Below are 13,372 nucleotides of genomic sequence, written 5' to 3'. Positions count from 1 at the left end.
ACCCAAAGAGGGCTCTATGTACCAATTCTAGCATTCGTGCCATAGGTTCGCCATTACAGTTCTATAGGATGAGAACAACAGCCAAGAAGGCACTTTTCCTAGCTCCCATCAATTAACATTCTTTAACAAAAGGGGTCTGTAACATAACAATCCCTGTCTGACCTGGTGGGACAGGTCAGTTCAACTGGGACAAGATTGGGTATGCTTTATTGGATACATCTCTATTGATTAAATTATGGAAAGATCTGATTGTGCAGTCTTTTTTTTACTGAAGTCCAGTAAATCATCTAGGACATAAACAAGTATCTTACACATTCTTTCCTCTTTTTGTATTCAAAAGAAATATCTGGAAGAGAAACAGGGATGCCTGCTGAAGTTTTTTGGTGACTTGGAAGATCATACTTGTCGAGAAGACCTCCATGCTGTTTTTTCAAATCATGGTGAAATCAAGTGGATAGACTTTGTCAGGGGTGCAAAAGAGGTCAGAAGGGTTACTGTGATATTTCTAAATGGTGAAATGTTAAGCAGATAGATGGCATTCTGTTTTCAGGGCTCAATTTGCATAATTTGAAGCAAGGACCACTGATTTTTTTACTATTCTTGTTCATCTCCCTTACAATTTACTGGTAGAACACGTTAATGGCAAAAATCTTAACGGAGAAAAACTTGATATATTTTTCAACTATTCAGTAGGGAAGTAATTTCCTAGTAATACTGCAGAACACCAAGGACATTCCTGCTTGCTAAACAATGATGGACTGGAAAAATTCTAGATCCTAGATAAGTTGCTCACTGCAACTATTTGTTCCCTGCCAATATATTCCTAATTTCTTTTTGTAGTCAGCAGCAAGTATCTCAAGGATAAGGGAGAAATGTGCAGATTGTGTGTTGCTTTCTTCAGCTTCTGCTTTCTGCATTTGTCACAGACGATCCTAAGACAATTATCTGTCCCCCAAATGAGTTCTATACATATTCAGTTCCGTTGAGTAAGATGAAGCTTATAGAAGATTTTTAATTCGCAGTGACTGTTGCTTAAATCTTTAGGAAGATGCTATTTTCTGGCTGATGGTTGGAAGCAGTGGATCAGAGCTATCCTATTGCCCCAGAAACTGTCCATTGCAAATATCCCATTGTGAGGCTTAAAATGGCTGGATGCTGCCTGCAGTGATTCAAATTATATTTCTGTATACAGGGTATCATCTTGTTCAAGAGCAGTGCCAAAGGTGCACTGGATAAAGCCCAAGAAGCAAATAATGGGAAATTACAGTTGCGAGAGAAAGATGTCACATGGGAAGTGCTTGAAGGAGATCTGGCCAAAGAAGCACTGAGGAAAATCATGGAGAGCCAGCAGGAGCTGTTAAACAGAAAAAGAGGAAAAGGTGATTTGTTCCTTTTAAGGCATTTGCTTATCATTTAATCTCTCCTGGAAGTTATACTTAAATTGTTGAAATGGACTGTTCTCTTCTGAGAGGAGTTCTGATCTAGCGAGCCCATCTTTGTGTGTTAGAAAGAAAGCTCCATTTGTCCTCAGTGTCTCTGGGAAGGACCAGATTTATACGCACACAGGACAAGCTGCGAGAGCGAAAGGGAAAGGAAGGCGAGTCCTAGAAGACCAACTGTTATTGGGCTGAGGGAAAAAATGGTAAATACAACGCGATCTGAGCTCTATAGCCCAGCCAAAGGCCTTGCTTTTGAGTAGCCTATGGCTTTGGGGCACTGAAGGAGGTGATCCTTGACCATCAACCTAATTTTTTAATAGTATATCAAAACATTAAAAAGCTTCTGGTTTTTGGTTTTAAATACCTCTTCCCTTGAAAAATGGATAAACATTTCAAATATAGCCTTCCAGTGCTATCATCACTTGCCCTCAGAGTACAATTTTTTTCTTAAAAATACCCTCTGGCCAAAAGATGTAGAAAATCAAATTCTTGGTAATATTTTCATGCAGGGAAGAACTGCAGAATTTCTTTCATATACTAGATTATTAGGATAACTAATTCACATTTGTTTTTTTAAAAAGAGCAACCTAGCCCACACCTGATTCTTTGTGATACTACAAGGGGGGCGGAAAATGGATTTGTGGCTTGCCACTATCTGCATTTTTGTATACCGTATTCTCCAAACATTGAAAATTGGTCATTTGTTTACCAACAAAAGCCTTTTCATTACAGAGACATTTCTTTTGAGTTTGTGAGTCTGTTTGGATTTGTTCAAATTGTACATTTTCATCTTTCCTTCCATTTCCAGATACATTGTTGATCTGAGCATGTTCTTCAGTTGACCAAAACTAAGATCTTGGAACAATTATTAGTTATATCTAGGCCTCAGGATTTTTCCTACTAAAATGTGATTGTAACCACTTCTCTTTGTGGCTTCTAGAAAAGTCTTTTGTTACCAATCCATGAGAGCAATCAAACACATTTGATCAAAATATAAACTTCTGTTTTCACACATCACCCAGAAAGTGGGGTTTTCCCATAAAACCTCTTCTATAAATCTCTGAGTTGTTTAGTGGTTTCAAGAAAAGGAAAAACAAGCCATGGGTACACTCACACCAACATGTCCACTAAACTGCCATAATCCTGCCCCCACCCCCCAGCCATTGTTTTTTTAGGGAATAAAGTAAATCTTAATCATTGATTGTCTTAGATAGCAGTAATCTTAATAGCTCTATATTGGTTCAGATGATATTAGATCTCAAAAATTATCTAGCTTCTAATGATCGAGGCATAGTTCCTTTCTAATAGAACATCTGAGTGCGTTTATAGCAATAGCAATAGCAATAGCAGTTAGACTTCTATACCGCCTCATAGGGCTTTCAGCCCTCTCTAAGCGGTTTACAGAGTCAGCATATCGCCCCCACAGTCTGGGTCCTCATTTCACCCACCTCAGAAGGATGGAAGGCTGAGTCAACCTTGAGCCGGTGAGATTAGAACCGCTGAACTGCAGATAGCAGTCAGCTGAAGTGGCCTGCAGTACTGCACCCTAACCACTGCACCACCTCGGCTCTTTTGATGCCTTCCATTCTGTGATTAACCTTCCATAGATCTACGCAAGACTGCCCTATGCGGGTAAGGACATTTGCTAGTAGAGCTTTTTAAAAGTCCTGGAAAGATTAGACTTTGCATCATCAAGGCTATTCTAAGCTTTGGCTTATGTCAAAAACTGAAGTAAACTACTTTTTTTTTTTAAGCAGGCACTCACCCTTTCTTCTGGCATTCCTCCAGTCCTTTGAGCTACATAATTGTACTATTTATCGTATTTTTCAGAGTATAAGACACATTAAGGTTTTGACAAATAAGGCAAATAAAAAAGGTAGGTAGATAGAGGGATAGAGTGGGAGAGAAAGAGAGAGAAATACAGTAGATTGGTAGGGGGAGAGAGAGTAGTTATGTAGGTAGAGGGATAGAGAGAGAAAGAGAGAGAGAGAAATACAGTAGGTGGGGGAGAGAGAGTAGGTAGATTGGTAGGTAGAGGGATAGAGAGAGAAATAGAAATAGGGTAGATAGGGAGGGAAGGAGAGTGTAGGTAGGTACATAGGTAGAGGGGGGAGAGAAATGCAGTAGATAGGTAGGGAGAGAGAGAGAGGGTAGGTAGGTAGAGAGTGTGAGAGAGAGAAATACAGTAGGTAGGTAGGGAGAGTAGGTAGATGTTTCCAGGTGTATTTATCCATGTACTGGAGAAGGAAATCATTGACAATCTGCAGCACCTAAGACTTTGTTTCTGCTGGCACAGCACTTGATCAATGCAATTCTCATCAGTTAAAAGGGAAAAAAAAAACCTTTTTGCACTCTGCAAACCTCCCAAAAATGGCCCGTTTTTCGCAAAAACAACCCCCCTTTAAAAAAAGGCATGAATAGCCTTGGGGGGGGGGACGCTTGCGAATGCTCCGGGGGGGGGGGAGCAAAAACGAGCAAAAAACAGGCCTGTTTTTTGTCAAAAAAAAAATTACATGCATAGCCTTATGGAGTGCTGGGGGGGGGAGATGGTCCATTTTTTGCTCATTTATGTCCTCCCCAGCCCCCAGGAGCTCTCTGAAAGCCTTCATAAGGCTATGCACGGCCATTTTGGTGAAGGGGCAGGGCTTTGGGAGGCAAAAAATGCTGTATTCGATTTATAAGATGCACCCAGATTTTCAGCCTCTTTTTTGAGGAAAAAAATGTGCATCTTATACTCCGAAAAATATGATAGTCTTCTAAATCCTCTTCTCCTTATAAAGATAATCTCTTTTAAAACCATTTTGTCGGTAGAATGCCTAGAGAAGAATGGTATGCATTGGAGCAGACTTTGTTCATTCTAAAATCACTTCTTCGTTGATAATCCCAGTATCTTGCTAATAGTGCCTTGTATTTCACCAGCTGGAGCAATTAGAAATATACAAATCATAAGAGGAAAAATTCTGCAACTCTAACCCATGCCAAATAGGGCACACTCTTCATTGCCATAGCATAGGAAAACATGTTTAACATCTTCTTAATATCAATTTGTTGCTATCAGAGTAGCAGCTATATTAGTAGTCAAACTAACAAATGAACTGGTTATTACAAGAGTCATTGTATTTAGTAGGAACTTTACACTAGAGAAAGAGCTTCCATGCATCTTGGATAATACACAAAAACAACAAATGAGAATCAACCTATTTGGGTTAGCTCCATAGCTGTAGTTCACAGAAAGCATCAGTGTTCCTTTATTATTCATGTACAACATGGAAAAGAAATCACTAAATCTTCTTTCCATTGTGCACTGTGAGCATTCCTTTTCTTGAGAGATTGACTACTCTTTACATTCAGCTAACACAGATACTGGCCATATTGGCTGGGAATTATGGAAACAATAGTTCTACCTATGGTCCAAATTGAGGAGGGCTATTTTATATGATTGCCTTCCCTCTTACTGTGAGGAATAAATTTCTAAAAGTGTGATGATCTTAATTCTGTACGTATCATTTTTTGCCAGGTCGCAAAGGCAAAGGTAAAGGTGGCAAGGGAGCACAAGACACACAAGACAAAAAAGTGAAATTCCAAGGCAAGAAAACAAAATTTGAAAGTGAAGATGAAGAGGAGGGTGAAGATGCAATTATCACAGGTGACTTGTCTTTGTGGAACAAGATACCAAAACGTACAGGCTATGCAAAACGTACAGGCTATGTTGATGTGCTATTAAGCTATTGTCAAAGCTTCTGTGTTAATCTTTGTCAGCTGTTTGGAACTTTGCTCCCCAAAACAGAATTGTGTAGGCTATTGGAAACTTGCCAGCTAAAACTGTTTGTAGTATTCAGAACCATTATTTTAGATCTGCAGCATTTTTTTTTGGGGGGGGGGGAGACTATGCATTCTAGCAATAGCAATTAGACTTATATACTGCTTCATAGGGCTTTCAGCCCTCTCTAAGCGGTTTACAGAGTCAGCATATTGCCCCCACAATCTGGGTCGTCATTTTACCCACCTCGGAAGGATGGAAGGCTGAGTCAACCCTGAGCCGGTGAGATTTGAACCGCCGAGCTGCAGAACTAGCAGTCAGCTGAAGTGGCTGCAGTACTGTACCCTAATCACTGTGCCACCTCGGCTCTTTTGCATAAATGATTCTGCATAAATGATGAATCAGACTGGAAAGCAAGGTTTCACATCCATGGGTAGATTCCCCACATAGCATGAGATTGGACTGTCTATTCCTTAGTGGTACTCTCAGATTTGTTAATGTAAGCAGTTTTGTAACCTGTTCTGAAAAAGAGACCAAATTAAATTGACTATGGCGTCACGTAATATATAAAACAATATCAATCAGCTTGCTATCACTTGACTTATTACCGTAGGTCTGATTGTGATTGTTGTGGCCCACCATGACTAAAATCTCAATTTTACAGAGTCAGCAAGTCCCAAGAAAAGACCGCTTGAAGAAGACGTGCAAGAAGAGCCAGCTGCCAAACAGCTAAAAACAGAAAATGGTGCTGGAATTCAGTTGTAATACTTCAAAAACCATTTAATGCTATTTTTATTATTTTAATACAGTTTTAAGTCATTCCACCATCCATCTCTTTTCCCCCACAAGGGAATCTGATAAAATCTACTTTGATGTCTACCTGTAAGACAAAGAAGAAAATTACATTTTGAGAATTCTCTCTTGGAATAGTGGCTGATTTAACACGCGGTGTTTAAAAATATCTGATGAGTGAGCCTGTAATTAGGCTGAAAGAAAAGGCTGAAGAATCAGAACTATATCCTAATATGTTATGTACAAAACTTTTCTTGAGTAGCATATAACAAATAAGTATCAGTATCTTGTGTATTCAAATTTTGTGAATCTTTGTGTTCAGTTCCAGATGTTTCAAATTGTATTGCTACCTTTATTGGAAGAAAAAAAATCTATAAATAAAATAAAGCAACTATGTAGCGTTACCATGAGCACCTAGCTCCAATTTTGTACTTGTCTTGTGTTGCAATAGAATTTTCTCAAAATAGAATACTTTTCTTTGTATGACAATGACAGAAAGTGTGTACCCCAATAAACAGATGTTGCTTTAGGTTTTAGTGCAAAAGTGTCCAAATGTAGCTTCTGCTCTTCATATAGAAAAATCCAATATAGATTACATTATATAATGAAGGAACAAGGGAATTGATCTAGTAAAGCCAACCATAAAATGCACCCTGCCCATAACAACCTTTATTTCAGAGACTCTAAAAATAGTATTGTAATGTATTATGAACAAAAGATGTCCATCGAGTCTATGCTTCTCTACATGCGGAAAATCCCATTTAGTTTTAATTTCTAACATGTGCACCCTTCACAAGTAAATGTGCTAATTTGAGAGCTTATTATAGTTGTGATCCATTTTCTTGGATTTGTGGGCTGAACTTGTCTTAACCAAATAGCTAGATCCATATTATTCCTGTTCTTCTTCTTCCCAACTATTCTACTTGTGATAGACAAAAAGCAAATTAAAACAGAACAGCTATAGGATGCTTCCTATCTTATACTCTTCCTGGTACTACTGTGGAAGACTCTAGAAATACTTTTTTTTTGCTTGTTCACTGTTGTTAGCTAAATAGTTAATAGCTACTTGAGATTGCAGGTAGAATGGAATATGTGCAAAACAGAGAGATTGCATAGGCCTTTCAATTTGAAGGCAAAATGAATTTGGGGTTTCTACAGATGCTCAGTTTATACCCGTCTGCAAATGCTTAATATGTAGGTTTTCCTGTAATCACGCAGTTGCTTAGCACAAGATCCCAAGAAAATGTGAGTTTTGACTTAAGGAGTTTTAGACATGTGCTAAATGTGTGTTCCTGCACACTCCAAAGAATCTTTTTTACTTTATGTACCCATAATAAAATCCTGCATGGCCCCAAACACAGAATTTTATACTCTTTTATTTATGTGAACTGGTTTGGCACAGTCTAACTTAAATCAGTAATGCCAGATTATTTCAAGAGTGAATGCCTATGCAAATAAAACATAATACTGCCTTCTAATAATTCTGCCATCCATATGGATTGGCAGTGATTTTACCACAGGGAAATCTGCATGATTCTCCTAACATTTGTTATTAAGCATCCCAGCTTTGCATTCCTTTTACAAGGTTAGTATTGTTGGTTTTATTTTCTCTGATAAAACATCATGATAATGTCAATCTTTTCTGGGTAGGAATTCTCACTTGTATGTCTTCCTTATCTATCATACAACACATCAATCTGTCACTGAAAGATTAGGTGCCACACATTTGATTGCATCAGCAATCCTTTGAAGAGCAAGAGAAGAATGAATTGGTGTATGTAGTAAAATAGGTTCCATATTGTTGACTAGGATAAAGGACTCCTATGGTTCTAGAAATTAAATAGTACGTTTCTTCTGCCTTTTGCTTAGATCGTCAATTTTGTTTTTGCTGCTAGGTTATATGTATATAGACACATTAAAACGGAAGCATTTTTGTCTACAATCATTAGCGTACAACTCTGTTATTTAGCAAAAAAATAATAGGCTTACTCTTAATTAAAAGTGGCCTAATACTTACTGATTTTTTCTTGTGGAATTTATATGATGCTGGTAGGTCATATCTCAGTTCTAAAAGTGAATTAAAAAGAATATAAGTTGTAATGGAAAATCATAAATATATTTGAGAAAGGATGAAATATATTAGCTGGAAACTGTTAATGCATGTATATATGATCTGAATATCTGATACTGCGTTTATGTATTCATAATACTTATGATTACATAAAACTATCTTGTGTCTGGTTGAGTAGCAACAGTTCAATTAGATTAACTTCTATAATGCAAATACCTATATTAAGATACCGTTATAAAATTATTTTCACAATAGTTTTGGATTTGCATATTTAAAAAAGCACAAAGGAAACTGCTATGAAACAATAGAATAAAATGATTAAAAGTAAATAAAACATGTTTTATCATGCTATAAAGGTATTTGGTATCCTATATAAAGATAGTCTTAATATTTAACGGGAACTTTGTGTGCCTTTAAACTGAATTTAACAATAACAACTTGTTCTTACCTGCTACAACTTCCATTCCTATATTCCATTCATCTGCTTTTTTCTGAATATGCTGAGCATGGAAGGAATGCAAGATATTAGAGGATCTCTTGATTTTGATCTCTCCCTCTCTCGCCACTGGAAACTAAACATCTAGATTATGGACAAACTGTAAAGTATTATACAAAATTTAATTGTAATATATCTTGAATATGCTGTTAATAAAATGTCTTAAGCTATTCCAGGTTACCTGATTTCAGCATCTTATAATTCTAGAACACCCTAAATTTCTAATCTTCAAGGATGAGCATTAGGACAAACTTTAGACGTACTTGTCGAGTTGATGTTTTGTGTAAGGAATACACAGCTATTCTTGCCATTTGCACAGCTGTCTTGAGAAAAGCCATATCCATGCCTATAAAAATAAAAAAAAATTAAAGATTTTTAAGCCTCTTTTACTCAGTCACACAGTTGTTATTTCTCCTGAATTTCTAATATCTCAGTAGTAAGTGAAAAACTGTCATACTATTTTCAATGTTGTAACTTCAAGCAGTCACTAAATGAACTGTTGTATATCAAGGACCATCTGTATTAAATATTCAGTACTTACCCTATTCTCAACAGACAGCAAATTGAATTTTATTTTTAAACATTCCTGATTAGCATGTTTTAATGTTTAATCACTTTAAACAATTCAGCTGTTATGTAATCATCTTTGTTTAGGTATATTGCTTCAATTATTTCTTATACTGAATTAAAGTTCTAACATTGGAGATTAAGGTTTGATTTCTGTCAGATATTTTTGATTATCTCACAAATAAATATACTTCATAAATACATAATTGGTTAAATAATTATCTAGTATACGCTAAAATATCAAATGTTTTTACCTTAAATATAGAACAGAATGCAGTCGTAAAATTTGTCAGACTGGGGAAAAGATACTTCTGTTCATTTTTTTTTCAAGAAAAATTCCAGTAAAATCATATTCTTATATCAGAAATGTCTTGCAATTGCATGATTTGAAAATCATGTTATGTAATGGTAGAAATATGTTTATAAAATGGAAGCTATTTCTAAGCTATACTTGTTTTAAGTCAGATAAAAGTAGGGACATAAAGGAATTGAATTTATGGATGATTGGTGGAACACAGTCTAAAAGAAATTATAGGGATAAGATATAAATTAACCTTACTATGAACCACAGAATGTAACAAATCCAGCACAAAGGTTTTAAGGTGAGGATGAAGAATGTTTCTTTATATTATGTCTGAGGGAAAGACATCAATGGCAGCTAAGAGAAAAGGAAGTTTTTGTTCACTGTGGCAGTATGGAAATTCTGTAAAATAAATAAAATTCGATAGCTTTTTCAGGAAGTTAATTCCCAATCAAGGAAAAAATGGCTAACCTTTGTTGTGCTTAGTTCCAAAAGGAGGATTCATAATAACTGTATCAAATGTTTTAGACATTTTGTCAGGCAAAGAACATACATTGCACTGAACCATGTCAACATTTGTAAGGTCAAATTCTTCGGCATTCCTGTTAAATACTTCCAGTGCATTGGCATCTATATCAAATCCTATACATAATCTAGAGAAAATAAAATTAAGAGAATTATAGCAGCACATATTACTTTTAAAACATCTCAACTCCTATTGTTCAACATCCATTTTAAGATTAATTTTAATAGTCTGTTGTGATTTTGGTTTTTTTTTTTGTTAAAAACTTAGATTTCTAAATGTCAGTTATATAAATTTTGAACAATTAGTCAATGTGATTTCATATTTGGATGACTTTTCATGTGATGCTACTTCAATAGCAGACATAAAAGTTTGAACTATGGAGTATGTATCCTATAAAATCTCTGATACAGTTTACTCATACGTAAACTAAGTACTAATTTACCACTAGCCTAGCAATATGTTTTAGGTGCACATTATGTTTAAAATAATATGAGTAACTATATTTCATTGTTAATTAGAAATGTGCCTAATAAATCTGTATTTACAGTGCAGGTAGTCCTTGACTTATGATCAAAATTATACTTGTAATTAATTGAAGTGTGATGTCGCTGTGTAAAATGTGAAATCAGGCACAGGCATGTGACTATGCCTGATTTCACAGTCTAAGTTGTTAAGCAAATGCCACTGGTTTATTCAATGGGAGGTTTTTTTTTTTTTGCCAAAACCCAGAAATAAATATAAGAAAACAGCAAAAACTACTAAAAAATGCAGTTGTGAGACTGGCATGGTGCAAATGACCCTCAATGCAATCCAGTTGTCAAGCACCCAAAATATCATTCGATGCAGATGTTTGTTTGCATATGGCCATGAGAACTCTGGAACTAGGTTGTAAGTAACTCAGGGAGATTTATCCTAACTTCGAATTGTCACTAAGCAATGAGTTGCTAAGCAAGGACTGCCTGTAGTTGGATTGAATGACAAATATTCAATTTGGCTGCTATAATCATGTAACTTTTCTTAGTGGCAACGTAGTAGTGGGTTATCATTACTTTTGCTTTATTTATTTATTTTCTTTGTAGTTTAGTTTACAGCCCAGGGATTTCCTAGTAATCTGATTCTGATTAGTTTTACTCATGACTCATTAAAACATGCAACAATCACTTTATAAAGCTACCAGTACCATTTAGATGGACTTATTTAAAGATGATATGGCTCCTTGTTTTGACGTTCTTTGTTCTGAAGTATCCCTGGTTTTCATCCTTACTCGTTTTATCCTTCCTCATTAGTTTAATATTAAAAAAGCAATAAGAAAATGAGAGTTCTTACCCTGCTCCCAACATGGCACTTCCAATGCTTAGTATGCCACAACCACATCCAAGATCTGCCACAATCTTGTTTTCAATATCATCAAATGTATTATGAATTGTATAAAGCATACATGCTGGAGAATAAAGACACATTTAAATAAAGACACAGGTTCAGAGCAAATACGAAGTATACTAAACAAACTTGGATGAATAAAGGCCATCTGATCTATTTCCTCATTCAAGCAACATTTTATTTTATTCATCCATAAATTAATATGTCAGCAAACTTTATAACAGTAATGTAGTATAACACCTACTAAGACGGCTACAATATGTTTAAAAGGCAAATAAAAACAAAGTGGCTCACAGAAGTGAAATGCCAAGGCTTCTAAGGAAAGGCCCTCCTTTTTAAATATAAACATCTAGATTGAGAACAATATTTGTTATTCCACTGAGCTCACATTATAATTTTCCATCAAGTACTGATTTATACAGGTAGAAAAAGTATAGGAGAGAATCCAATCAAGAATTTAACAAATAAACTTATTAGACATTCATTAAACTTTATCACTTAAACTTTAACAGAATATTAAATTTCCAACTTCTAAGATTCCTGGAATAAAACAATCAGAATTATTATATTACATAATGAAAATATAATTTAATGATAACATTTAAAATTAGCTGTAAGAATGTGTGTAGTACACCAACACTATATACATGACAAGAAAGAAGAGTAAAATTTACCTGCAATATGTGGCTGAGTTGGATATTGTTCAAGCAGGAGTTTTGGATTTTCAAAAACATCAACTTGTTGCAAACAACTCTCAAGTTCTTTAAGTTTTAACTTTTTCATACTTAGAATTTGATATTTATAATCAGTTACATAGAGGGAAAGAATGAATACATACACACAAATATTAATGGTTGTTTCCTAGTCTGTTTTACTTTCTTTGTATAATCTATTTTTTTTTAAACTGGAGCATGCACTTTAAAATACAAAACTCAAAAAATTATTCATATTTATATTTCATAATTCTTTAAAAAAATCTCCCTTGGATGAAAAAATGGTATCCAGCAAACACTGGTTCATATTACAACAGACTAATCATCTGGATTTGCGTTGCATTAAGCTATGCACCACAAATAATAATTGCTGCATTATTATGCTCTACAAACCATAATTGCTGCATTAATACTACATATTAAACTAAATGTATACTAACAAGATAGTATTTTGAAATGTCAAACTAGACTGGGGGGGGAGAATCTGTTAATTTTTATGCTCAAAATTTAGTGTCGCTTAACTTTAAACATTGCAGGAAAAAAGCTTACAAATCCAATACATAAAAATAAAAGAAATAAAAAAGGAAGAATTATATAATATTTAGGAAAATTTAAAATGTTCTAAAGTAACGACCTTACATTCTTCAGATGGACATGAATGAGAAAAATTGGGGGAAGGAAGTAAATACAACTTCATACTTCTGAGTTTATGAACTTCTCAGGACTATGAAGTTAATCCTGAGAAGGATGGTTGTATCCACCAAGTCTCTTTCCAGTCTAGCGTAGACTCCAAGTCTCTTAATAAGCCAATAATTTCCTGTTTGTTTTTCCCCCGTCTTTCCATTAATTCTGGAATAAATTTGCTGAACATCCTTATACCGGAGGAAAACCAAATTAACTATTTTATCTGTTCATCCAAGTACAGAAATTATTTATACAAATAATCGCAAGATCTCCTCGAAGCTACACCTCCTAGAAACATAGAAACGCTTTTACCTCTCTGCCCTTTTCTCAGCGATCACGTATTTCCGCTTTGTGCAGGAACTTAAGCCATCCCCCCAAACAAAGGAAACAAAGTCCCGTGCCTTCAGTTCCTATCTAAAAAACAGCACAGGGAACCTTTCCTCCCCAGGACCAGGTCCATTACTCCGGGACCTCTACAAACAGAAAAGAACCGAAGCTGTTAGGATCTCAATTTGGACACGTCTACCCGGGAGGGAAAAAAAGTTTTAAAGTAAAGAAGTTCGGTTTTCGGTGGATTGTTATGTAATGCTGTTATCCTTTATTTCCCCGGACTTTTAAAGAAATAAATCAGGCAACGCGTAGC

The 13,372-nt window shown here is 35.4% G+C and overlaps 2 protein-coding genes across 5 annotated transcripts in view; one reads left to right on the top strand and one right to left on the bottom strand.

Moving 5' to 3' along the window:
- Positions 1-6,520, top strand: part of SSB (small RNA binding exonuclease protection factor La) — a 22,002-nt gene extending 15,482 nt beyond the window's left edge. For all 3 annotated transcript variants that reach the window (XM_087709264.1, XM_087709256.1, XM_087709272.1), the window contains 4 exons: positions 341-481; positions 1,193-1,379; positions 4,957-5,085; positions 5,864-6,520. In XM_087709264.1, coding sequence (XP_087565390.1) covers positions 341-481; positions 1,193-1,379; positions 4,957-5,085; positions 5,864-5,964 — 558 coding nt within the window. In that variant the 3' untranslated portion in view covers positions 5,965-6,520. The remainder of the gene's footprint in view (positions 1-340; positions 482-1,192; positions 1,380-4,956; positions 5,086-5,863) is intronic.
- METTL5 (methyltransferase 5, N6-adenosine) lies at positions 5,954-13,372 on the bottom strand. Of its 2 annotated transcripts, XM_087709284.1 has the most exons (8): positions 13,042-13,372; positions 12,007-12,116; positions 11,279-11,393; positions 9,898-10,079; positions 8,822-8,904; positions 8,511-8,562; positions 8,009-8,058; positions 5,954-6,079 (listed from the first exon to the last, which is right to left on the bottom strand). In XM_087709284.1, the coding sequence occupies exons 2-8, from the start codon at positions 12,113-12,115 to the stop codon at positions 6,011-6,013; spliced, it is 660 nt and encodes a 219-aa protein (XP_087565410.1). In that variant the 5' UTR covers position 12,116; positions 13,042-13,372; the 3' UTR covers positions 5,954-6,010. The 2 variants fall into 2 exon arrangements, with proteins under 2 accessions (XP_087565410.1, XP_013915969.1); XM_014060494.2 differs by lacking the exon at positions 13,042-13,372 and having other exon boundaries at positions 12,007-12,653.

The sequence above is a fragment of the Thamnophis sirtalis genome, unplaced genomic scaffold (assembly GCF_051295495.1).
Source record: "Thamnophis sirtalis isolate CommonGarterSnake01/CBP01778 unplaced genomic scaffold, rThaSir2_p1.2 scaffold_1, whole genome shotgun sequence".
Lineage (NCBI taxonomy): Eukaryota > Metazoa > Chordata > Lepidosauria > Squamata > Natricidae > Thamnophis > Thamnophis sirtalis.
This window is presented reverse-complemented; position numbering and strand designations above follow the sequence as displayed.

Coding starts and splice junctions, on each gene's coding strand:
- METTL5 (XM_087709284.1), bottom strand. CDS start 12,115: ATGAAAAAGTTAAAACTTAAAGAACTTGAGAGTTGTTTGCAACAAGTT. Junction 11,394..12,006: donor AACTCAGCCACATATTGCAG/GTAAATTTTACT, acceptor TTTATTCTCCAG/CATGTATGCTTTATACAATT. Junction 8,059..8,510: donor AGGAATGGAAGTTGTAGCAG/GTAAGAACAAGT, acceptor ATTCACTTTTAG/AACTGAGATATGACCTACCA.